At 52.1% G+C, this 24,177-nt stretch overlaps 4 protein-coding genes and 1 pseudogene across 4 annotated transcripts; 3 read left to right on the forward strand and 2 right to left on the reverse strand.

Annotated features, from left to right (window-relative positions):
• Positions 1–344: 344 nt before the first annotated feature.
• On the forward strand, positions 345–1,481 carry SAPIO_CDS7011 (annotated as a pseudogene; the record flags this gene model as incomplete).
• A 989-nt stretch (positions 1,482–2,470) lies between these two features.
• SAPIO_CDS7012 (Uncharacterized protein) lies at positions 2,471–4,707 on the reverse strand (the record flags this gene model as incomplete). Its single annotated transcript, XM_016788962.1, has 2 exons — positions 2,471–4,201; positions 4,276–4,707. 2 exons carry the CDS (start codon positions 4,705–4,707, stop codon positions 2,471–2,473), a joined length of 2,163 nt encoding a protein of 720 aa, XP_016640789.1.
• Positions 4,708–5,692: 985 nt separating this feature from the next.
• On the reverse strand, positions 5,693–7,352 carry SAPIO_CDS7013 (uncharacterized protein; the record flags this gene model as incomplete). The annotated part of the gene is made up of 3 exons (XM_016788963.1): positions 5,693–6,558; positions 6,624–7,269; positions 7,335–7,352. The coding sequence occupies 3 exons, from the start codon at positions 7,350–7,352 to the stop codon at positions 5,693–5,695; spliced, it is 1,530 nt and encodes a 509-aa protein (XP_016640790.1).
• A 6,132-nt stretch (positions 7,353–13,484) lies between these two features.
• Positions 13,485–16,264, forward strand: SAPIO_CDS7014 (Fungal specific transcription factor; the record flags this gene model as incomplete). Its single annotated transcript, XM_016788964.1, has 2 exons — positions 13,485–13,517; positions 13,580–16,264. The coding sequence occupies 2 exons, from the start codon at positions 13,485–13,487 to the stop codon at positions 16,262–16,264; spliced, it is 2,718 nt and encodes a 905-aa protein (XP_016640791.1).
• A 3,735-nt stretch (positions 16,265–19,999) lies between these two features.
• SAPIO_CDS7015 (uncharacterized protein) lies at positions 20,000–23,835 on the forward strand (the record flags this gene model as incomplete). Its single annotated transcript, XM_016788965.1, has 12 exons — positions 20,000–20,263; positions 20,328–20,446; positions 20,527–20,765; positions 21,009–21,022; positions 21,090–21,111; positions 21,193–21,501; positions 21,887–22,583; positions 22,664–22,739; positions 22,796–23,181; positions 23,244–23,503; positions 23,599–23,680; positions 23,766–23,835. 12 exons carry the CDS (start codon positions 20,000–20,002, stop codon positions 23,833–23,835), a joined length of 2,538 nt encoding a protein of 845 aa, XP_016640792.1.
• Positions 23,836–24,177: the final 342 nt, after the last annotated feature.

Here is a 24,177-nt window from a genome sequence, read left to right on the forward strand (position 1 = left end):
GCGTCGACGCTCACTACCCTATTCCGAGCAAATCCCAAGCAAATCAAGAACCCGCCCCGGTGCACACTACCTCTACTTCTGCCATTGCCAGTTCCCAACCTCGACCTTCTAAAGTGCAAGCTTTCCGTCCCAACTACTCTTCTGCACTTTCAATTGATCCCCCTTCCTTTCGTCCACAGGCGCAACATTGAGCCTGCTGCACGTTGACGTTAATGACCGAACCGCAAGCACGCTTTCGTCTTCTCGAGAATCCGCTGCACAGAAACACCCGTATAGTGATAGCAAGAACCGCCAGCTCAGCCTTGTTTACTCTCTCTATCCGAACTCGGCACGACGAGTAGGAAATGAAGACTTCATCTTCGAAACAACGCCCGAGGGACTGGACGAGCAGTCATAGCACCGATAGGACCAGCGACGCGCTCACTTCATCCAGCACAGCTCCTACTTCTGCCAACAGCTCTCGGAGCGGAACGAAGCTCTCCCGTAATGCATCCAGGAGCGCTCGAAGTCGCCAACAGGACGCCTTGTCGCCCTCGAGCTACTACGAGGAGTCTTCCACAGATACCTTTAACTCCTCCCTCGACTCTGACGATGGCTCGTCCCAAGACAGCAACGAAGATCACCACAGAATCCCCCCACTTCCGATATACCGCAAGGCTATCGTAGGCCCTTCGGTCCAACCCTCTAACTACAGAATCTTTCCGGAGCTCTTCCCTTCCCTAGATAAGATGTACATACGCCATGACGAATACACATCGGACGGGAACATGAATCTCCGCGTTGACACCCAACTCCCCCACAGGCCGCACAGGCTTGTCCAACTCTTCCATTTACGCATGTATGATCTCGACAGCCGCATCTTCTCCCTCCGCCGGTACTGTCGTGAGTCGGGACGCGAAGTATGTCGCACGAAGCGAGAGTATTCCTCCACTGGGTCCGATGGCGGTCGCCAATCCCTCCAGCGCTCGGTGTCGAGCGTCTTTCGATCGCTTGGCGCACGACCACAGTTCCGCCGATCAACTTCTAGCAGCACTCTATTCAGCTTCAAGAACGCCCACGCTGGCAAACGCCCAGACTCCGGCCTCTCAATGCGGAGCGAGAAGCATAACGGCTCCATCCTCCTCGACTCGTGTGATGAGCCGGGACAAAAATCAAAGACCATGCCTACGAATACGATCAAGTTGATGTTTACGAACTACGCCTCCATCGACGTCATTAGAAGAGGGAGTGGCCCATCTCCGAAGCGCTACGACTTCTCATGGTGGGGTGGAAAGTACTCGTGGAAGAGGATATACAACACGAATCTGGGCACCACCTCATTCCACTTAATCCGCGAAGGCCAACCCGAGTCCTTCCTCGCCAACATCGTGGCTGAGGTACGCTCCCCGAACGAGCTGACATCTGACGAGATGGATGGTGGTTGGATGCCCCCTTGCACCATGTGGTTTAGCCACGAACTGGACGCCGCTCTCGCCGAGTAAGTCTTCCTTTTAAAGGCTCTTAAAAAATGAACTTTAACTCCGGTCTAACAAATTTGGAAATTTAGGGTCTTCGTTGCTACCGGACTAATCAGTCTCGTCGATGACTGTATCAGGGATCGATGGGATCTAAAGAGAGAAAGCCGATTCCATGCTCTCCGCATATGAGAAGCCCTTGCTTGTCATGGCTACACTTTCTCTTTTATCCTCGTCACACATCCCGCGTGGAATCTCCTACTTTTTCCCTCTCATCTTCTTCTTCCCCCCTCTCCTCTCAACCCCCCCTTTTTGATTCTTTAACGGGGTATTAGTTAAGCTTTCCGTCTCCTTCAGGATATGGGAATGGATGGAGGGTATCAAGATTGGACACTCGCCCGAGGTCCACGAACAACACTGTGGCGGACCGGGGCGGTCGTTTAACAAAGGGCGGCACTCCACGCAGGCCCAAGATAAAACGGAAGCACCCTCTCCCTACCTGTACAATTTTTTTTTTTTTTTTTACTTCTTCTTCTTCTTCTTTTCTTGTTGTTGGTAAACTGGGAATAGTAAAGCAAGGTTGCATGCGCGGCGCTATAGTCAGGGTTTTCGACGTCATGAAGGGTCTGGAGTTTTCCCATTTGTGTCTGGTTTTGAACGCGCGTTCTAGGGTAGATGTTGCCATGTATAACGAATATCAAATGATGAATACAGATATGCCATGTTCTTGGATCACACCTCCCGGAACGCCAAACCGCCGAACCATGTCCGATGCATGCATTCGCAACGTCACGCCACACATTAAAAATTCAGAGAGAGTCGGTGAGCCATCAAGAGCTCATCTATGACCAGCAGGCGCTATATCTCGTAATTCTTCAATCCCCCCCCCCCCCCCCCCCCCCCCCCCAAACCATCCCCATCTTCCAAAGCTCCCCAATCGTAGCGTCGTATCGTCGTAGGCTTTTTGTAACCTTGTAACCTCTCCGCCAGATCAAAAAAAAAAAAGCAGGGCCGCCTCAGAATTCAGCACCCGCTTCATCGAACCCATCCACCTTCGGGCCACCAATCCAGCCCCCAAAATCCAACTTCATCAAAAGACGATTAATGCCCCCGATTCTCCTCGGCACAAATGCCGTATCACCATCAACTTCACCGACGTGCTGATCGGCCTCCGCATCATCTTCGCCCTCGAGCTCGGCAGCAAACACCGGGTCCATTTCTAAGGCCCTCAACGCGGTGATGACCTCGGATATGGACGTGCGCACGTTCACCTCGAGATCTCTGACGGCAGGGATCACCTCTCGCTCGTCACGCTCGAGGTCGGCGAAGGCGTCTACCACGCCGGCATCGGTTTCGAGATCCATTGATTCCCAAATAGAGTGAAGGCGGCGGATGAGGGCGACGAGGTGGTCGATGTGCACGAGGAGAGAGTAGAGGGGTTCGGTGTAAGATGGTTGCGTAAGGAGGAGGTGGCGGCAGAGCGATCGGAGGTAGGTTCTATGGGCGGTGGCTAGGGATTCGGGATCGTACTGCTGGGAGGGCGTTATGCGGGGCTTATCGGGCGAGGAGGGTGGCCGCGTCTCGGTAGATGTTTCGAGCCAGATGTCCTCGAAATCGGCGCTTTCGGTCTCTCTCGTAACAGTGGATAAATTGACTGTCGCGGACCTAGTTGGCGCGACGGCTGGTACAGTTGTTGTAACCTCTCCGGAAAGCCATCTCTGGAAATCCTCCCACATACCGGCGAGCACCTCGGATTGCATGTAAGCTTCCGTCTCCGCGAGGAAAAAGACGGCTGCGCTACAAGCCACCCAAGCGCTTCGCATAATCAACGATCTAGACGTCTGCCTTTTGCGAAGAAGAACCACTCTTTCCCGACCCGCACGAGTACTTCCGAACGGCGGACCTGGGGGAGCGGGATAATGTCTTCGCAGAGATGTCATTTTCCAAAGGTCGGTAAGACGGATATGTGCTCTTCGAATCGAGAGCAAGTACGAATTGATCACGGTATAGATTTGCAAGTCCGCCGAGGCAAGAAACATGTCTAACGGCGACGGTATCTCCGAGAGTGTAAGTATGGTTGGGGCGGAAAAGAGTAGATTACGGAAGGGCGTCGCGGACACGACTGTAGAGGGGTGCTGAGAAGTGGTGGATCCGAGCGGTAAAGGCGTCACCGACTGGGATTTCCCGACTTGAAGACGCAAAAGATCGCGAGCAAGTTCCAAGCCTTCATCCTCATCAGCATGAAGACCCCGCATGGAGCCCATAGCTGCCCATGTCCTGGCTAGCACACTCGTCACCTCTCCCTGTTTCACAACGACATTCGTTAAGCCGTCTCGCTTCTCGTAGGCGAGGTTGTCCGCCCGTCTCCACCGGCTACGGTTCTTCTCATCAGCCTCCTGAGTTAGTGCCATAGCGAATTCGCCCTTGGCGAGGAGGAAATAATCCCGGAAGAGCGTGAGGATCTCCACAACTTTTTCGAGGGGAAGCAGCTTTTGCAGCGTGTTCCTAGACAGAGAGAGTCGGATGGACGTGATGGTCCTCGAGAAGGATGCGCGATCAAGTGGGAAGGTAAGGCCGGACAGCTCTTGCAACTGAGCTGCCACATGATTTCTACCCTCTAGGCCAGATTCTAATGTTGCCTTGACTCGGACATGATTCAAGCATCTGCCAATAAATAGCATGGACGCTGCAGTCGAGGGAGAGACAAAACTCGGTAGTTGGGACTGCTCCAAGAAGTATTCTAGCACCTAATTTCGAGTTAATAATACAGAGACAGGCAAATGCGTTACTTAGAAGAAGAATGTCCAGGACACACACGTACCTCGTTCTCGCCTTTAGAAGCCCGGATGAAGAAGGCATCTTGGCCAATGCTCGGCAGTCTCCCGTACAATATCCACGCAGACGCTTGTTTCAACCAGGCTGTTTCCGCGCTTTTCACCAAGCTCTGTGCAGTTTCTTCGACGTCTCTGAACCCACTCTGCAGCTCCTTACGCAGCCTGTCAATCAGCTGTGCTGCAGTACACCCTTTAACTGCGTCTGCTTTGAGCATAAATTGCACGGCATCCCACAGCCATTCCAGTTTCCTCCTCCACGGCGTGAACTCGGCCACGAGAGCCGTAAGTGACACAATATTATATGCACCCACGACTTCGGGATCCTCTCTTAGGATCTTGCTCTCAACCTCCAGCACGTGGCGCTGGAATGCCTCCAGATGGACGAGTTCAATGGTCGTCGCAACGGCGCGGCAGACCATGCTCGGGTGGCTCGCACATATTTGTGACGTATAGCTGAGAAGTTTGGTATGTATGTTGCTAAGGTGTGCCACCGAGGCTAAGAGATCGCGTTCGGCTGGGGTAATTCGATCGTGGATCTGGGTATGACCGTTTGCAGTGGCGCCGTTCTCTACGCGGAGAAGGGTCGATGAGTGGCCAGATAGGGACAGTAAGATTTCGTGTAGCATCGTTCTTCGTGTTCGCCTTTTCGGTGAAGTACTTAATCAGGTTTGGTTTTCCGGCGACGTGGGGCGTGAAGAGGACGGCGCGGCATGCGGCGCGAATTTTGTGGGTTCTTTGCGCCGAAAGGACTCCCGGATATCGCGCAGAAGGAGAAGAAACGAGCCAAGAAGTTCGAATCGGCACATAAGTCAAGGTGTTCTTTAGATGGTAAAGCGGTATGCTCGTTTGCGCTTACTAGAACGTGTTGTTCCTTGTTCCTGGTTTTCTCGCGTTTTACCCACAAGACATTAGTCTCCTGGCTATCGGGGATTGAAATCTTAAAAGCATTTGAACCTTGAAAAAATTCCGAACTGCTAAACGACGGGGATGTTCTCGATTTCTCACCAATGGTCTCTTGGACTTCCTGGAACTCGCAGGAGGTTGACGAACATCAAAATCACGTCGACGTCGTCGCGCCGTCATTCATGTCGCAGAGTCACGTGAGACCACCATGTTAGAATCAATTCTCAAAGTTCTTCCAACTCCCTTGCGCAACACAACGTGATATACCTTTGTATGAGGGCAGATTTATTTACTGGATGGGTAAAAGACTGATATTTTCAACAGGCGCCTCGTCAGACCAGGACGAAACCCTCTTTTTCTTCATTCCAATATAATAAAAACGAGACGGCGTATAACCCGACTTGAAGCGCGACTTCAATACCTCGAAGAACCACCCTCCACCCCAATGAAAGAAGGGAAAAAGACACGAAGAATTATGAGATACCCTATCCTACTCCTATATCAAGCGTACTTTGTCCCCAGAGGCTGCTTCCCATTGCCCTCGTAGTAGGACTCAGCAGCACCACCGGCCGTGTCCGGGGCATTAGTAGCCGTCCCGTCTTGGGCATTCTTGGCGTCGGGTGGGAGGATAACTGCTCCACCATCACCGCCTCCAACAACTAAATCTCCACCACCATTAGCTACTTTTCCTACAACCATGCCCTTGGCCACGCTCTTAAGGACGGCTCTTCTCGAGACGCCCGTGACGTCGATGTAGACCAGACCGACGTTCTTGAAACCATCAGTAAGATTCCTCGACACCTCCCCTGCCTCGGGACCCCAGCGATGGCTAACGACGGTAGTGACGCTTGAAGACGTTCCAGTCAAAAGGTTCCGGCCTGCCTGTTCAATGCCATCCACGACAGTGTTGAATGCCATCAAGCTCTTGTTCAGAACGCCGGGCTTGTATGAGTCAATCGGGTTGCCGTTGGCGTCGTAACCCCGAGCGCCGCCATCCTTTTTTTTCGTTAAGCTGGCCCCAACGTTCTGTGCGATCTTGCCAATGCGGCCTACCGTTGTTGCTGACAGATGAGCGGCTTTGGATGAAATGTGGTTGATCCTGCGAATATGTTCATGGGCGGCGGGTGTAAAAGTGACGGGCTGGGCGACGGGCTTCGTATTCTTCGCAAAGGAATCTGCTTGGGTCTGTAGGGCTTTGGTGACCATATCGGAGGTGGTCACGATAAGCCGGGATGCCTTGGATGCCGAGGACACCAAAGATGATTTTTTATATGAGGGGTGCATTTCCATCTCAACATACTCAGGTGACGCGGCTTGGACGGAAATTACCTGACCGCCATCAGCCGGCAGGGTGAGCTCCACCGGGTCTGAGGCGAGACGTTAGTATTATGGGACGGACAGCAGGCAGCGGACATTGCAGGCTCTTTCCTACCTTTCGATCCCGGCTTCACAGCGCCATCTTCAACGATTTGATAGGCTTCGCCCAGTTCGCCGATTACGCTTCCATCCTCTTCATCAATGAGGACGATTCTTCCGCCCGCATGGGAGCTACGACTTCCCTGAGCGTACGCCTCTCCGGGGGCATAATCTGCGGGATTGTACGGAGGCAGCTCTTCAGCGGCGGCTTCCCTGGCCTTCTCCGAGCTAGCTGTCGCTCCCTTGGCGGGCTTAGGAGGCGGGGCGCGCTCGAGAAAGGCCGTGCATTGAGCGAGGATGGTCTCGAAAGTGTCTACATCCTCCTGAAGACCGCTTCTGCTACCGGCACGTGGGAATTGGATGCGAGTAAAGGCGCCACTATCCGGGCCTAGATCCCAACGAGGAATCAGGTAACTGGAGGGCGGCTGATGATAGATTTGAGTGGTTGCTGGGAGGGGGAGATCCAGCTCGGGCGGGAGATGAAGGTGGAGATAGAAATCATTTTCGACGGCGCCGACTTGAGTTGCGTCTGCAAATGGGGAGGATGTCGGCACCATGAGAAGAGAGAGAGTTTGGGGACCCGACGCGGTCAAGGATTCCTCCTTGCCATTGGCGATGTGGTAGGCCTGGACGCCCTCGATAGCGTAGAGGAGCTTTGGATCCTAGCCCGCGCGTTAGAGGCAAGTTTTCTTGATGGCATGGCAGCTCTTGATTCCACAGGACCTACATGTTGCGCTCCAGACATGACGAATATCCCAGGTGAGTGTGAGTTGGATCAGTGATGCGATAGGGGCTCAGCCAGAACAGGCAATTTGGCGCGGGGCAGCGGGGTAATGGTGTTGAAGTGTACTTCGAAGTTTGGGGGGAGGGTTTGAGTGGTCTCAAAGAGTGCCTCGGATTGATTAATCAATGTGATCAATGCAAAAGGCTCAGCTCCAGTCGCGTACAATTTGTACAATTGTGGCGGGGCCGTAAAGGCAAAGGCAAAAGGCAAAGACAAAGGCGGGAGATGATAAGAACTTTAGAAGTCAAAGAAAGATATTGGGTCTCGCACGGTTTCTCGCGAGAAGGTGAACAAGTCAAATAGGAAAAGAGGACGAGTGATCACAGCGCCCAAAATAGTAGTTCGAGACGCAGATGGCCCGATGGCGTGCGTGTGTTTCTAAAGATAAAACGATGGCCGCACCAGGAGAAGCGGTCGTCGCTGCTGGTTGGAGGCGTCTGGTCAATGAAATGTTCTGTAAACTTGGCTTGGCGCTTAAGTATGTGAGAGGCAGTGAGACACATCAAATGTGCACTCTCGAGATGCAACGTCATTGGAGGCCGCCGTCCTCGAGACGCTGGCTTTGATTAGCGCGACAGGCTAGTTACCTTGCCAGGCACACACCATTACAGAGTACACGAAACAATGAATGTGCCTGATTGATATTCATACGAAGACGAAAGCAGTAAAGCACATACTATTTGATCCTGTTGCATTGTTTTCCCGCCCGCACGACCCCATCAAGGCGGGAAAGAAGAAACGATCGGATGGCTCTATCGAGATGGGATTATCGGGCAAGTCAGAGGCGCAGGATCCCGAGACGTCATGTCTGATCTTGTGCCAGTTTCAACTTTTAGGGTGGGGAGTCCGTGACTTTGGCGGGGGTGTGTCAAATGCGTTCTTTTCCGGGCACAGCCTCCTTCGTACTGAACATTTGCTGTTTGACGGTTCTTTCTTCGCTTATTTTTTTTCTCCAAGCTGGCCTCGCCATCGATGACGTCCGTACGTACGTCCGTCCGTACCAACAACTTGAAGCCAAACAAAGTCAGCTGGGGCACTTGAAAGAAGATCGATGGACGAGTGGCCGATCACAGCCCGCACTGATTGATTGACCAGGATCCATCATCTCTCCTTGAAGATCTTATAACCAACACCGAACCTTGGGCGCGAAGCCACTCGAGAGACAAAGACCAGACAGCCGTTGTATAATTACGCAGGCTGCTCGGGATGGAGGCAACAATTCACCCCCATGTCCCAAACTCATACGCCAAAAATATCCGGCCCGTATGAACTCGACCAAGCTGTAAGAGACTGTAAAAGTAGCACGGGTCGCGTGTAATGCCCTTAATCCTAATCGCCACTGCATAGTCTTTCCCGACCATAAAACCAAGCTTGTCTAAACCTTGCGTTCTGAGTCTCAAGAGTCGAGAAGACTGGCGAGGCTCTTTTTTTTTTTTTTTTTGTCTTTGAACGTCTCAGAGCTACCAAAACCATTTATGCCTCGCCTGTGATGCAGGAGAAGGTTCATGTTGCCCATGATGGCCCTTGAAGTCGGCCTTCTCCCAAGGTTGATTAGAGCGCCATTTCGATGCCGTACTTCTCATAATTAAAATGTTCAAGACTCGGTATCCTTTCAACGCAGCCGTCATCCATCTCTCCGACCTTACAGTCGTTTCCTACACCAGTTATTTCCGCCAACCCAGCTAGCACATCGCTTTGCCTGGCTTCATACTCGGCTGCCACATCTGCATGCGGCACCCAAATAACCTTCATACCAGCCCGTCTTCCAGCTTCCACCCCCACCAGGCTATCTTCGAAGACTAGACATTCATCAGGGGTGATGGGCTTCCTGTCAGAATCTGCCCCCTCCAGGTTCAACGACTCCAACGCTACTAAATATATATCAGGCGCAGGCTTTCTCCGTCGTACTCGCGGGTCATCACCCAAGACCCGCCTGTCGGCCCGGAAGAAACTAAGCAGCCGTTTTGTTTCCGGTGTCGACGTTTTCAATTCGTAGTTATGACGACTGGTGCTGGATGCCAATGCCAGTTCAATCCTCTCCCCGGAAGTAGCGCTTCGTGCACGGCTGAGATTGGATAATAGCTTCTCAGCGCCGGGAAGCGGCTTGCAATTCGGAAAACCCAGACGCATCTGTTCAGTCGCTTCTCGGGCGAATTGCTCTCGAGAGATGGGCAACTTGGCCCAGTTGTGGAATGTGTCGCTGTTTGTAGAGTCCGGGACACCCATTAGCTGAACCCGAATTGACCGAGTCAACACAGGCCTTCCATACTTTTCAAGAAGTTGGTTTATGCTGGAGGTGATTATATCTTCCGAGTTGATAAGAAGCCCGTCCATGTCGAAAATGCAGGCACGGATTGCCGGGAGGCTGATGGCATTCTTTGTTAGCTTTGGATAATCGATAGTGCTCTCACCCTGGCAGCCAGGAGTGCCGCTGATGGCAAAGGTCATTCTTCGATGCAGAGGCACTCAGCTCGAAGGAACTTACTCGGCCCCAAGGGGTGCCATGGTGAGCACTGAATGGCAATCAAGTGGGATTCGAATTGACGGAACCCCCGGTTGCCACGAACGAGGCCCTGAACCCAAAGCCGATTCGTGTAGGAATCACACAAAATCAACAGGAAAGTCGACTATGGGCCTATGACATGGCCGCCATGGAGGCTTAGATGATTTACCTCGCAGGTACGGCTGCACTGCAAGCCTGCATCTGGTCGTGGAGCTGCGTGATATCAAGCGCTTGGCCGGCCGTTGATGGCTAGCCGCCCTGTAATCGACTGCGGGACTTGCCTAACCCGTGTGCTCCCAAATTAGTACTATATATAGAAACTAGCCTGGCGGAAGCCTTCGAAGTAGTGTATAAAGCTGGTGGTCCGCACTCTGTCATCAATCTTACTAGAGTCTAGCGCCTGGCTACTTTCAACCCGCCCATTGCCCACAAAGCAACAAGAACCTGAAGATTCCAAGTGCCAATCTCGAGCAAGAAGGCGTCATTTTGCTCGACCTCGTGGACAGATTCGAAGGAATCTCTTTCTGTACGCCCACTCCACCCGTAATTATGTGAGCTGAGGGAATTGAGAATCAGCCTAACACCGCTGCGTCCAAGGCACCAAGTTCTCGTTGGTCAGTCGTGAGGTGAGGCTTGTTGTTGAACTCCCACTCCAATAGGAACAATTGATTTCTGTTTGCCGTTTGTGCTCTGTAGTGTACGAGTCCGTCCAATGTTCATAAGGCCAAGACATTCCCTGAGTTAGACTATCTGGGGAAGAATGGTGGGCTTTATTAGTATGGAAATCTGTAGCAGAGTTTCTAGGACCGTGAGTCTATTCCAGTCCGCTTCAAACACTCCGAGACTGGCTGCGCAGAAGGGAAAGGCATGATCGGCCATGTGCTAACAACAGCTCTCGGCTCATGTCGAAGATGGGAAACGGGTGAGGACTGGAACACATGCATGTGACGAGAATCAGAAAACGGCAGTCAAGGATCAGACAGCTTCGGACTTCGAAGGAGCCATTCTGGAGTGTAGCTCATGGAGGAATATTGCAGCCACTCGTAGCCGTTGAGGACTTTCTGCTAGAGCATCCTTGTCAAAACAGGGTTGCTGCTTAATTTGAAGCGCCACATCGCTCGAGAGTCGAAATGCCTTGGAAAAGAGGGGCGGAAAAAGCAATTGCTGGAATACTTAAAATCCTCAAGTAGAATCTGGTGAGACTTCATGAACATCAACATTGATTGCTTAAGGAAAGGCGCATTCCCCTTAATACTCTCCAGAAGGGGTCGTCTGGCCTAAAACTGCGAGTACGGAGCAGAGTACGTATACGAAGTAAATCCGGTTGAATTCATGCATCCAAGAGGCGTCAATGGAAGACGTTTGTATTCTCCTACGAAGCACACTATGAAGTGCGCATCTAAAAGTGATACGGGCCACTCCTCAAGGATGAGCAAACTTGAAGTTTCACGAAGTCGAATATTACCTCGTGCATGTACGGAGTACCTCGTAAGAATGGTTGGGAAGCCAACTTCGGCATCAGTGTTGAGACTTGGACTCGGATCAAATAAGACCAAGTCGAAGTACCGAAAGAGTCTTGAATGGACACAGGAAAGAACAAAGCAATCATCCTCGAGTACGAAGTATTGTTGATACAATTAATTGTATTGGCTAATAGATGGTCTGGCTTGCATTTGATCACTGATTGTTCCGCCCTAGGCTCCGTTCTCTGGGCCCTGCGAAGTGTGCAACATTTGAGCATGATGCCACCAAGGCCACCAAGACAAGGAAGGAGGAGTGGGTGGTGCCGATGAGATCTCGAAAACAGCACAGCTTGGCGCACACCAAAATGACGGAGTACGAAGTACCTCGACTAACCATGAATCGATAGATCAAGCAGAACGAACAACGAACAAAGCGGACAGATGAACAAACAAACGACGCACAAACCCCAACTTGTCGACAACCCTTCCTCTTTTGTCATCTGCACTGCATCGTCTGCAGCGCTGCACCCACCCACCGCCCGTCGGCGATCATCACCCTTGTCGATTCCCGAGCGTTAAAGATCATCAATCATTCATCGGTCTTCCCAACTCGGACTCGCATTCAGCACTTGGTACGACCCTGGGACAGTCCTGCAGCAAGAAATAGAAAGACGCCATCGGTCGATCAATTCTCATTAATCCCGCCGACACTCACAATTCGGTTCTACCAGACGTTTCCAATCAATCACTTTCACTTCGTCGGCGTCGTTGGAATTGTTCAGTCAAATGCGCCCCACTGCTCTTGTCAACTCCAAGCTTAAGTCGTCGCATCGGCGCTGGCGTGTGCTTCGGACAACTAGTAGCAATCACCGGTGCGTTAATAAAGATTGACGCCTGTTGAGCCTGTCGAAGCCGTGCTGCCTGTAAGTAATAGTGTACTCAGTAGGTCGCTAGGGCCCGGCGAGCTGGCCTGGCCTGGCCAACAAGCGGACTTCCGAGTGCTCCTTTTTCTCACTCACCTGCAGCCCCCACGACGACCTCAACCACTTTCTCCAAACATTGTTACTCGACTGCTCGTCGGCCTGCAAGCAAATAACAGCTAGATCAGCAGCGGCCATCAATTGATCTTCTTCGTCGGATGCCGCACCCATAGGCCCTTCAACTCCCACTGTCCCAGCCTTCTCACACCTCTGTCCTTATCCATCCATACTGAAATTGCCGGCTCACCATCGTTGTTGAGTGCCCAGGCCAGCCCTCCCGCGCTCCTCCACTTCTGTGCTCCTGTACTCACGCAGTCGTGCAAACATATTGATCCACCCTTCCTGCTTTCACCGCATCCCTCATCCCTCCGGCCAATCTCCTGCCAGCTTTTCGCCCTCCTACGAAGTACTTCATTTGTGCTTGCTTGCATTTGTTTCATTGGGCTGTAGCCACCGTCGAGGTATCGTCTGCCCTCCCACGACCCCTTCTGCACGACACTAGGCTCCCTTTGCCCCTCACCTCACCCGCCTGTGCTCACATCCTCGTCCATGGTGTTTCCTAACAGCGTTCGGGTGCTTGCAGTCCGATTGTATGATTGTGCATTCTTTGCTTCCTCTTAGCAGCTGTCTCTTCCTGGCCGAGTACAAGACCCAGCGCCTCGCCAACTGCAAACATTCTCCAGGCGCAGAAAATCTGTCACCTGCCTGCGCCTTGTATCACACTGAGCCTTCACGTACCCGGCAAGCGCGTCATCCGAAGTACACCTTCTCGTTCCCGCGCCTTCTCTCCCCCTTGCCGTTGTCATTACCATTGTCATTACCGCTGTCATTGCTGGCGCCCGCTTTCTCTTTGGGGGTTCTTCCTCTTTTTTTCCCTTTTTTTTTCTGCTTCGGTCCTCTTCTAGACTCCTCCTGTAGGCTGTTATCCGTACAAAGGTTACACTACGTATCGACGACTGCTTCTTGCTCCTTTCCGCTTTGCCTGGACCTAGGTCTTATTTTTTTTTCACTCTCCCCCCACCCCCCTTCTCACGGTTGGACTCAATATCTCAGCTTCACTGGGCCTATTAAGAGGTCCCCACCGCCACAATTTCTTCCCAACTTCGTATCCAGTCTATTCTCTCGCCTCCTGATCCGTCGGGTGCCGATGAGCTTCACAGTACTCCGTCTAATATATCCAGTCCGTATACAAAGCAGGAAGACCCGTGTGAGCAAACGCTTCTCAATGCTGCGTCTTCGCAGCTTCCGCTCTCCGAGCCGACTGCGACCCAGCAGCACTTCGGCCCCCCGTCTCAAGGCGACCGGGCTGATGTCGTGACCGATACTGGAATCGTCGAGGGCCGGCCCTCGCTGTCAGCCACACCGCGTCCCGACCCCAGAAAGCTCAAGATGGCGAGGCCTCCTCTCAGATCGAGTATTGCCTGCCTTCGATGCCGAAAATCCAAGATTAAGTGCGACAATGACGGCGGAACAAGCGCCTGTGAAACTTGCATCAAGGGCGGTCACAAGTGTCAGTATCCCGACACCATCACCTCTCCGGCGAAGCGGTCGGATTCGGTAGCAGCTCCAAAGCAAGAACGTGATGGTGGACCGGAGAGAAAGAGGAGGCGATTGGACGACCTCTCAAGCTGGGTCTCGCAGAGGGCCACCGCCTACGCCGAAGAAGTATTATCTTATCCGTTCTTGAGAGGGGAGCTGTGGGACCAAGTCTTCAACATTTACAGGCTTCACTTTTCGACCGAATTACCCTTCCTCCACCTGGCGACCCTGAAAGAGAAGATAGACTTGAGGCAGAAGGGCAATTTGAAGTCTGATCCCGACGTTAACCTAGTGCTCCTCGGCATTCTTACTTTAACCGCTCGATTCCATACCGACCTAGTAAAATACGTTGCGGCTATGACTCCTTCATCTAGTGGTCCACGGTCTCGCCAAGGTTCTACCCGCATTGACCCCAATTCCGCCTCGGAATTTTATGCTTCCTCGCTTACCACAGCTCTGGGATCTCTCCCGGATGCCGTCACCGTCGTTAGCGTTGAGAGGGTTCAGGCTTTCCTCATGTTAGGTCTGTATGAGTGGACTCGAAACGGCCCCCAAGGTGGAGTGCGAGCTTGGATGTATGTCGGCGTAGCCATCCGTATGGCCCAGGCTCTCAGACTCGGTTTTGGGGACACGGTGGCTCAAAACAACAACAGTACCAAGAGCAACAATAACCCTAACGACCGAGTGCGTTTGAGGAACAAGCGCATGAACAAACCGGATGGATCTACGTCGGATTGGATCATCGAACGAGAGATTCGGAGGCGTACGATGTTTAGCTGCTTCATCCTGGATAGGCTGTTGGCTGTCGGTGATGATCGTGCTTCGATGATTAGCTCTTCCGATCTTCACATCCAGCTCCCGTGCTCCGAAGTTGCTTTCGATCTCGCGTCCGATGTGTACACCGGTTTTCTCAACGATCCCGAAGACCTTTCGCAGCAAGGAAAACGAATGTCTGGGGATGACAGTGTCCTTAGTCGATTCGTAAAGCTTGTGGATCTGTGGGGGGAGATTACTCGTTATAGCTTCAGTGGTGGGCGTGCGACCGAGGGCGACAGACGCCCGTGGGATTCGGGGTCGACCTTTATGCGACTCAGGAAGCGGTTAGATGCCTTTTATGGCCACCTCCCGGATACGTTTACCCTTTCGCCAAAGAACTTTTACAGGCATGACAACCACCAAGCCACCAGCACGTACGTCTCACTCCATGTCCTTGGGGCAATCTGTCAAATTATGATTCATCGGGAATACATTCCTTTCATACCGATCCGATGTAACGGGCCGGTGGGACCGCTGGATCCTCCCCTAATTCTCGATGACAGCCCACCAGGGTTCTGGGAGGAGAGCGCGGAACATGTCTTCAAATCGGCGCGGGACATTGTGGATCTTGTCGAGTTATCGGGAGATAAACTACCACAGTCATCGCTAGTCCTATTTTCGATATGGACAGCTGCATTCTGCGGCCTCTACGCCATTCACTTTCCCCACATGGACACACATTACCATATGATCAACGAGGGAGACGTCCAGTCTCAGCACGATGACATTTTCGACCCGACGAAACGCAGCGCTACGGGAGTCACCTTTCGCACACTTACGAAGCTAGTGCCGTTCCTCCCGTTGGCGGGAACCTATCTCCGAATATTCAAGGACTGTGATCGCTACTTTACCCAAGTTACGAGCGACTTTTACAAGTACGGAGGTCGGAACAGTGCACCGGAAAACGTGGGTCGGCAAACCAGCGGAGACGGTGGAAGAGGCGTCCAGGGTGGCGGCGGCCGGGAGTGGAAAACGCACAAGGGGAAAATCACAAGCAACGGAAATATATTTCCTTCCGATGACCGGAATTCCGCCTACGAAGAGTCGGAAGCGTCCCATGCTCAATCGCCCGATCGAGATACATCTACAGGCGTCGAAGGATATGAGCAAAACATCTCGCTTGCGCCGACACCCTCTCTATCCGCTGCCACTCTCGACGAGAGTAACACCTCGCGGGCTACGCGAACCGAACCGTCGGCGTCATTTACTCCGATCAACAGCGCCGTGCAGGCTCCACGCGCCCCGGAAACGTCACAGGCCCCCCCGCTGCGGCCCCCGGAGACGCCTCCAGTCGAGACCTCGTACCGAGCTCCGCAATTAGCACAAGAGGCACTTGAGCAGTATTACCAGATGGATACGTCACCAATGATGCGGAGCGCGTTCATTTCGGCGGATGGAGAACTGTTCCCACACGATACGACCAACCCTCTTACGTACATTGAAGCCCACGAAAACACGCGCTTGAGCTGTGTTTTTGCAGACATGCCGCCTTTCTCGGGCAGCGGGGATTTTGTTTGTCCGTTCCCACCTCTTCAACCGGTACGGTGGGATGTGCAATGCTTCGAGGAGTAGACGCCTCTCACCGTACCGACTGCCATTGGCCACCCGGTATGAGGATGAGTTGTCTGTCTAGCAGTGCCTCCTCCAGCCCTGGTGGTTAAGCCAACTGCCTGGCGGATTCTCCCTTCCAACTATCTCGGCCGCGTGACAGCTGAATCTGCAGTCCTTCAGCCGCGCAATCCCTTGCATTTGGCCCAATCGTTTTCATCTCGAAATTCTAATGCCTCAATCGATGGGCGTTACGCCACAACCAGTATCTACATAGGCGGATATAATTTGGAGATTTCATCTGGCGCTCGAAGGCGCATAGGTTGTTCATACTGCCTTGGCTCAACCCTGACCACGATTATCAACTTAGCATTCACGGACTGTCAAATCCCCTTGATTCTTATTATCCCTGTCATTGTCGTTAGTATTATTATTTTATTTCTTTCTATTGGCGGCCGAAGAACCTTTTTTTTTCCCTTTTTTTTCTGGCTGCAGTTCAGGGGCACGAATATGGGTCTGGGGATGAGGGGTGGGTACCTGGCAAAGCTGGTTCGTGTATTGGTCTCTACTTAATGATGCATTATGATTTCGGTCTCTTCAATAGTATAGTACTACCTAATTCCACTTGCAGAGAACGATTCTTTCCAGGCATGGAGGCGAGTGTTTGGTACCCAGAGCTTTGCTTATTTTCTTCACAACTGAGGTTGAGATTCATAGCAGGCTAGCTTTGTCCTCTTGCCCTTCCTCTTACTCTTACTCTTGATCGGTGCAGCCTCAACGATTAAATCCTGCTGGTCTTGGAAAAGAAGCTCTGAAAGCTGGGCTGTAACTCCAAACACAAGTTGGAGTGGAGAGAAGAGCCGCCGGGAGCTGGGAAGGGTGATGGTGGGCACAAACCCATTAATGCAGTTTCAATGGGATCAATGGTGGACGGTGGGGTTGATGAGGGGTCGAAATTGATCAATTGAATATGTAATCACCCACAATGCTAGGTCGAGGAAGTCAAGGTTAAGCAGCACCTGTAGCTCAGGAACAGGCCAGAGCCAGGTCAACACTTGTACAGAAACCTGTACACTGCACTCCTTCGCTCACAGCGAAGTACTTGGCAGATTGCATTGCTGCTCCGTGGTTTACCCCCACTCTCGAGCAACATGGGATTGACAAATCTCGCGGGATGAAGATGCACGGGCTTGCACGAAGTAAAGTAAGTAATCTAGTAACGGCGAAGGAGAAGTTGGGAATGCGGGGGAGAGAGGCGATTCTGGAAGACAAAGGAATGAATAGTGGTAGTAAACCGGGGTTCAAGGCTTTGCTGGGTGTCGAAGCTCTTGGTCGAATCTGACATGAGGGTCTAATAATTAGCTGTACACTACACGTACAATTGTATCGTCCCCGTGTGGGGGGCGGGCAGTTGTGATGATGCGAGTGAAAAGGGAGCCGTTGAAGAGCGGAGATATTGCCCAGTACTTGAGACATGTGGGCGAACTATAGCTTCGAGGGGGGGATCAGGTTGCGTCGGACTTGAGCTAGAGGAACAGGGAAGGCATCCAAGGAATCGGTAAAGCAATTGGAATCTCAACTTCCCAGATTGGATCAGCGTGCTTTGTTCACGTCGCCGCGGCGAGGCAGAGCGACGTAATGGTGATGCGATGTATCATCAGGTACCTGCACCGAGAATCGCAGGGCGGCAAGTACGAAGTACGACACTTTTTCAACAACACTGACAGTAAGTTCATGAGATATCCAATGTTCCTTGTTGCTAGCTTGGCTCGAAGTCTCCTTCAGCTCCGGGTAGACACGGAGAGGGGCAGAGGGGCAGAGACAAGTTCCAAGTTTGGTCGGCATCACTGGCGCATCTCCTCGCATTGTGCACTACATTACCTCCGTTACTCTCCGCGTCGAAAGATCCCAGGTCTGCACGAGGGAGCCTAGTTATTCCAGCTCTGGACAGCTGCAGGCTGGCGACATCAATGATTTTGTGATCTTGATTAGTATGAACTAGGTGGGACAGTGAAGAAGCTGCGATTACAAATTGCAAATCCGCAAAGCCGCATTTCCCCGTTTGGTGTCCTGAAGCATGGTTGATCCACCCAGCTGTGCTCCGCCCGTTCCGTGATCTTGTCGGCTTGGGAGACGCAAGAGCAGTGAAGATCTCTTGGTGTTTTGCATACTAATATTCACACAGCTGGCAGGCCCGCTTCATATTCGTTTCCTAGGGACGCGCTTTCCGCCTATTGAACTCTAAGAAGTAAGCTTCGACCGCAGTTGGAGGACCTTAGGAGTACGTAAATGGGACATTGAACTTGGAGCTCGTGCACGTCTGCTACCTCGTACCTTTTATGTAGCTCATATGTAGTATGATGGATGTAGTACCATGTACCGTGTGTATCGTTGATCCTCTTAATCTACGAAGTAGTTCTGCCGGCTCGACCTGGGCCTGGTCATTGGACTCGGAATACCGGTGGGCGCGGTGGGCGCGGTGTGGGGAAAGAAAAACGGCCTGGCCGGGCCTGCATGATTCGTCACAACGTTGCACCTCAAGCAGCACCTCAACCAGAATCCACGCCGAAATGTCGAATCGTTGATGCCGATTCGAGTTCTGGGTTGCTTCTTCCCTTACCCTCCTGCAACTGCTCCCCGAAATCGCAACTTATCTGAGAACATTAAAGGCTGGATCGCACCCAGGGACGAACCACGTCAAGCCTTGATCATGTGGAGATGGCATCCCTGCCCACGCCCAGCCCTGCGACCTGCGAAGACTGAAACCGAAATAGCTTGGTACATTAGTGTACCTCGACAAAGCGCATATGCAGCTAGCTAGAGTTTCTGCCCTGGATATGACTTTTCGAAGCGATCCCCATCACGTCCGACTTCCAAAGCTACCCTTCGGCGGTTTAACATCCCGATGTAGTGTGCAGTTACCTACCTCCCACAAGTCCTGGTACCTCCCGGCTAGTCTGGATCTTACCACGGCGTCTCAGACACCGATGCCTTTCACACTGACGTCTTCCAGGGCGCGGAAAACGGCAATTGAAAAGTTTAAAGTATCAAAACCGCCCATTATCGACTCGAGTACCAGCGGAAGGGTTTCCTACCTCGAGATGTGTTCTCCGCGGTGCCTTCTTCACTGTCGAGAGGAGAATTGCCTGAGAATACCCAGGCCTAGAAAAGGTTTTTGACAAGACGGCAGCTAAGCTCAAGCGGCGGCCAGGTGATAGCTCCCAACGGGTTAGAGCTCCATCTTAGAAGCTCACTTACGACCATTGGAAGTACCACTACATGCGCAAGATCAGGTTTGAGCACGGCCTGGTGGCTCCTCCGTTGTCTGTATGCCGGAAGACGGAAGTGGATACATTATGCTACCATCCCACGCCCTTTGCCTGTGCCTCAGTGGATTGTCTCCATCGCAGCCGAGCTGTCTCCCGTCTACACTACATCATAGGACCCAGACACTTTGACAAGATCTACACTATCCAGATTGGGGTACTTAGCCTATGCCAGCAAGACCTTGTCAGCCTCTTTTTCTGTCTCGAAACCCCCTCCCCTGAGCTGTGGATGCTCCGGCTACATAAGCTGGTCCTTAGATGATTTGCCTCCCCTTCGATTATAAATCTTCCAACTTCATTTGAGATCCCTGCCTGAACCCGTAGTAGCTTTTAAAAAGCCTTCAGAAACCCCCTCTCTTAGTTGTATCGTTTTTGAGGCCTGTATCTATCAGGAAGAAGAAGAAGCAATTGCCGTCACCGAATGCACCAAGCGATGCCTGAGGCTGTATCTCTCAGTGTTATGCCGGCAGCTGCGCCGGTCCTCGAGCCGGTGGCACATGGCTCTGTCTCTAAGTCTCTTGGCCCAGCTTCCGCCGCCCTAGGGAACCCGATCCCAGACATTATCGACATTCGGCAGACCCTCGTTGAGACGAACCTCAAGGATGAGATCTTTTCTCTGTTCGACCCAGCTTCTGGCCCTCGGAAACTTCCAACCCTACTCCTCTACAACGAGAAGGGCTTGCAGCTTTTCGAGGAGGTAAGCGACCTGCGAGATTGTGTCCATGTTGTATGGAGGCTTGGAACTCTAACACGGGATCTAGATCACCTACCTCGAAGAGTATTACTTGACAAACTATGAAATTGATGTGCTCAAGCAATCTGCGCGAGATATAGCCAACAAAATCCCTGCGGGATCCATGGTAATCGAGCTGGGCAGCGGGTCCGTCGCAAATAATCCATACTCCATTACCAGTCCTGCGATAGACCTCTTTCTAACACCTTGAGAATCCAACGAAAAAGAAACTTGCGCAAAGTCTGCTTACTTTTGCAAGCCCTCGAAGACGCTGGGAAAGCCGTGGAATACTATGCGCTTGACCTCTCCAAGCAAGAGCTGGAAAGGACTCTCGCGCAAGTGCCTCAGTTCAAACATATCACTTGCCGAGGTCTTTTGGGGACTTACGACGATGGGCGGGAGTGGCTTCAGCAGCCCGGCATTGTCAGCCGCACCAAGTGCATTCTTAGTCTCGGTTCCAGTATAGGTATGGATGACAGCTCTCCTGTTCCCCCTATCATCAAGGAGTTTTTTGCGGGTGATTAAACCATCTCCCTCTAGGGAACTTTGATCGGAGCGAGGCTGCCAGTTTCCTGAGTAGCTTTTCAGCTATTCTGGGTCCATCTGATATGATGTTGATTGGTGTGGACGCATGTGCAGATCCAGCTAAAGTTTAGTATGTATAACCGTCATCATTTGCTGCCCTGCGCTTGCTAACAGTATTGGACAGCCATGCTTATAATGGTAAGCTAGCAGAAGGCCGCTTTTAGCCCATGTAGTTTGAGCAGAAACTGACATACCCACGCTTCAGACAGAGAGGGCCTTACTCACAGGTAAGATAATCGAGCAGCTAACGCGCCCTTTTATACACACCCCTGTTTTCCACATCTCTCATTTCTCCCCGACACCTACAGCTCTGCTTACCGTTAACCACAGATTCATCCTCAACGGCCTATCACAGGCCAATGCGGTCCTTGGAGATCACATCTTTGACGAGCATGACTGGAAGGTGATTGGTGAGTATGTATATGACGAGCAAGGTGGAGGCCATAGAGCCTTCTACTCGCCTCTCCAAGATACCGTCGTCCTGGGAAAGGTCGTTCGCAGCCATGAACGCATTCAGGTCGAACAGAGTCTCAAATATTCAGCCGAGGAGCGCCAAAAGCTATGGGCCCTAGCTAGACTTACCGAGATCGGCTATTGGGCTAAGGGGAAGGAGTATGGTGAGTCGGATTTCTAAACAAGTTTGATCACATATCACACCCAAGTTGGCCCCCTCACACCGCTGCGGTGTGCCGGGATGCACACCCATTGCCCAGGGGCAACGCAAAGCGCACATTCAACCCATATCAGCTGCTCCCCACACTTCCCCCGCAGGAGACGCCCTCGGTACTCTCCGCAGTCATCTGATGATGTAGAGGTACCAAAGCCTACTTTGGTACCTGTCTATCACTCCCTGGTCACGCCCTTCGGCGCGCCTTATCTTATAGAACTCACTACTACAGCTATACAAGAAGACCTCGCGCGTGCCCATTCTCTTTTCCTCTCTTCCCTCCATTACTAGAACTTAGAACTCAGCTGTGCCGGCTTGACCCTAACCTACAATAGGACTCCATTTGCTCCAAAAACAGCCTAGCATGCCATTCAGCTTGGTTCCACACGTCTATGCCCAGTCTGTCCTACCCTCCCTTGAGGATTGGGACTCACTCTGGGCAGCATGGGACGACCTCACTCAGAAGATGATTCCGAACGAAGAACTCCTCGAGAAGCCGATCAAGCTGAGGAATGCCTGCATCTTCTACTTGGGACATATCCCAACATTCCTAGATATTCAGTTGACCAAGACTACCAAGGATCCGGCTACCGAGCCGAAATTCTTCTGGGGCATCTTCGAGCGTGGAATTGACCCCGATGTGGACAATCCTGAGCTATGCCATTCTCACTCTGAGATACCTGACGAGTGGCCACCGCTTGAAGAGATTATGAAGTATCAGGACAATGTGCGGATGAGGCTCAAGTCTCTCTACAGAAATGGCCATGCGGCGATTCCAAGGCACGTCCAGAGAGCCATATGGGTTGGATTCGAGCATGAAGTAATGCACTTTGAAACTCTCCTCTACATGATGCTTCAGAGTGATAAGACTCGGCCTCCTTCCAATGCCCCGGCGCCTGATTTCGAGGAACTTTCTGAGAAGGCCCGTTTGGCTCGAGTTCCAAACGAATGGCATGACGTTCCTGAACAAATGATCGCAATTGGAATGGATGACCCGGAGGATGCAACCGATTTGGACTGCCACTTCGGATGGTATGTGTTTTGATCTTGGCATCACAAAGCCGTAGAGCACCGCCAAGGGTTAGATGTTAAAACTGACCACCATGATAAAGGGACAACGAGAAGCCAGTAAGGAAGGCAAAAGTCCCTGCTTTCCAGGCAAAGGGTCGCCCGATTACGAACGAAGAGGTAGGGTGCCGAGGTTCTATATCATCCCACGCACGAGAGCGCGCTAACAAGAACAGTACGCGACGTATCTCTACGAAAACAAGCTCGACAAAATCCCAGCGTCCTGGGCGAAGATTAGTGAACAGAATGGCCACACTAACGGCGATACCGGCGACAGACCTAATGGTGTAAGCAACGGACTGTCCAACGGACATTCGAACAGCGCGTCTTCCGACCTTATCGGAAGCCTCGCTGTCAAGACGGTGTACGGCCGAATCCCGCTCAAGTATGCTCTGGATTGGCCAGTCTTTGCGTCCTACGATGAGCTCTCGGGATGTGCCGCGTGGATGGGCGGACGGATCCCGACCTTTGAGGAAGCCCGGAGCATCTACACTTACACTGAGCGCATCGCGACGGAAAAGGCCGAGCGGACGCTAGGAAAGACAGTTCCGGCCGTGAACGGGTCAGTCTTGGATCCTTTCTTGAACTATATAGCATTGCTTATGTAGCTAACGCCATTTCTAGCCATTTAATCAACGATGGCGTTGAAGAAACCCCACCGAACAAGTCTTCCACCGATGTCGATAGCAGCGCGGCCGAGGAGCTGTTCATCGACCTCACAGGGGCCAATGTTGGTCTGCACCATTGGCACCCTGTCGCTGTCACCGACAAAGGTGACCACCTCGGCGGGCAGGCGGCGATGGGTGGCGTATGGGAATGGACAAGTTCCCCTCTGAGGAAGTATGAAGGATTCGAGCCCATCTCGCTGTACCCGGGATATACAGGTAAGCTTTCAGTTCTCCCCACTCCCCACTCCCCGCGGGCCCTCAGCCCAAGAACCACAATCTTTTTCCATCGTTAACCTTTCTTGTCCTCTTAGCCGATTTCTTCGACGAGAAGCATAACATCGTCCTCGGAGGTTCCTGGGCCACTCATCCTCGAATCGCCGGCCGCAAGTCCTTGTAAGTTTGCATCCTGCCTTGTCTCTTAAACACCACTGTGCGTGCTGGACTTCGGAAGCCTCCTTCTGACATTTGGCCTTTATAGCGTCAACTGGTACCAGCGAAATTACCTCTACGCGTGGGCCGGCGCCCGTCTTGTCCGAGATATGCCTTAAAGCCCTGGGATTTTGTCGTGGTTCCCAACTCTGCCAGCTCTCAACTCTGGCTGAGGTTCATGGAGAGGAGACAGGACGAATCAACTTCGCCTGCACATGGCGGTTAATGCTCTGAAATAGCCGGACTCAAATACATGTATATCTGGGAAAAGGGGAGCCTAGGAGATATATGTATTGGAGGGCTTCGTCTGATTTTCGGGTTGCCTTGGGAGTTATAATAACACTAGAATGGATATTGAATGAATTTAGGTGTTTCGATTAAAAGATAAATGATACGGACAAAAAAATGATGAGGACGTAAAATGCATTTCCCGTAAATAAGAAGAAAACGTTAAAGTACAC

The sequence above is a fragment of the Scedosporium apiospermum genome (assembly GCF_000732125.1).
Source record: "Scedosporium apiospermum strain IHEM 14462 chromosome Unknown SEQ_SAPIO_0110, whole genome shotgun sequence".
Classification (NCBI taxonomy): Eukaryota; Fungi; Ascomycota; class Sordariomycetes; order Microascales; family Microascaceae; genus Scedosporium; species Scedosporium apiospermum.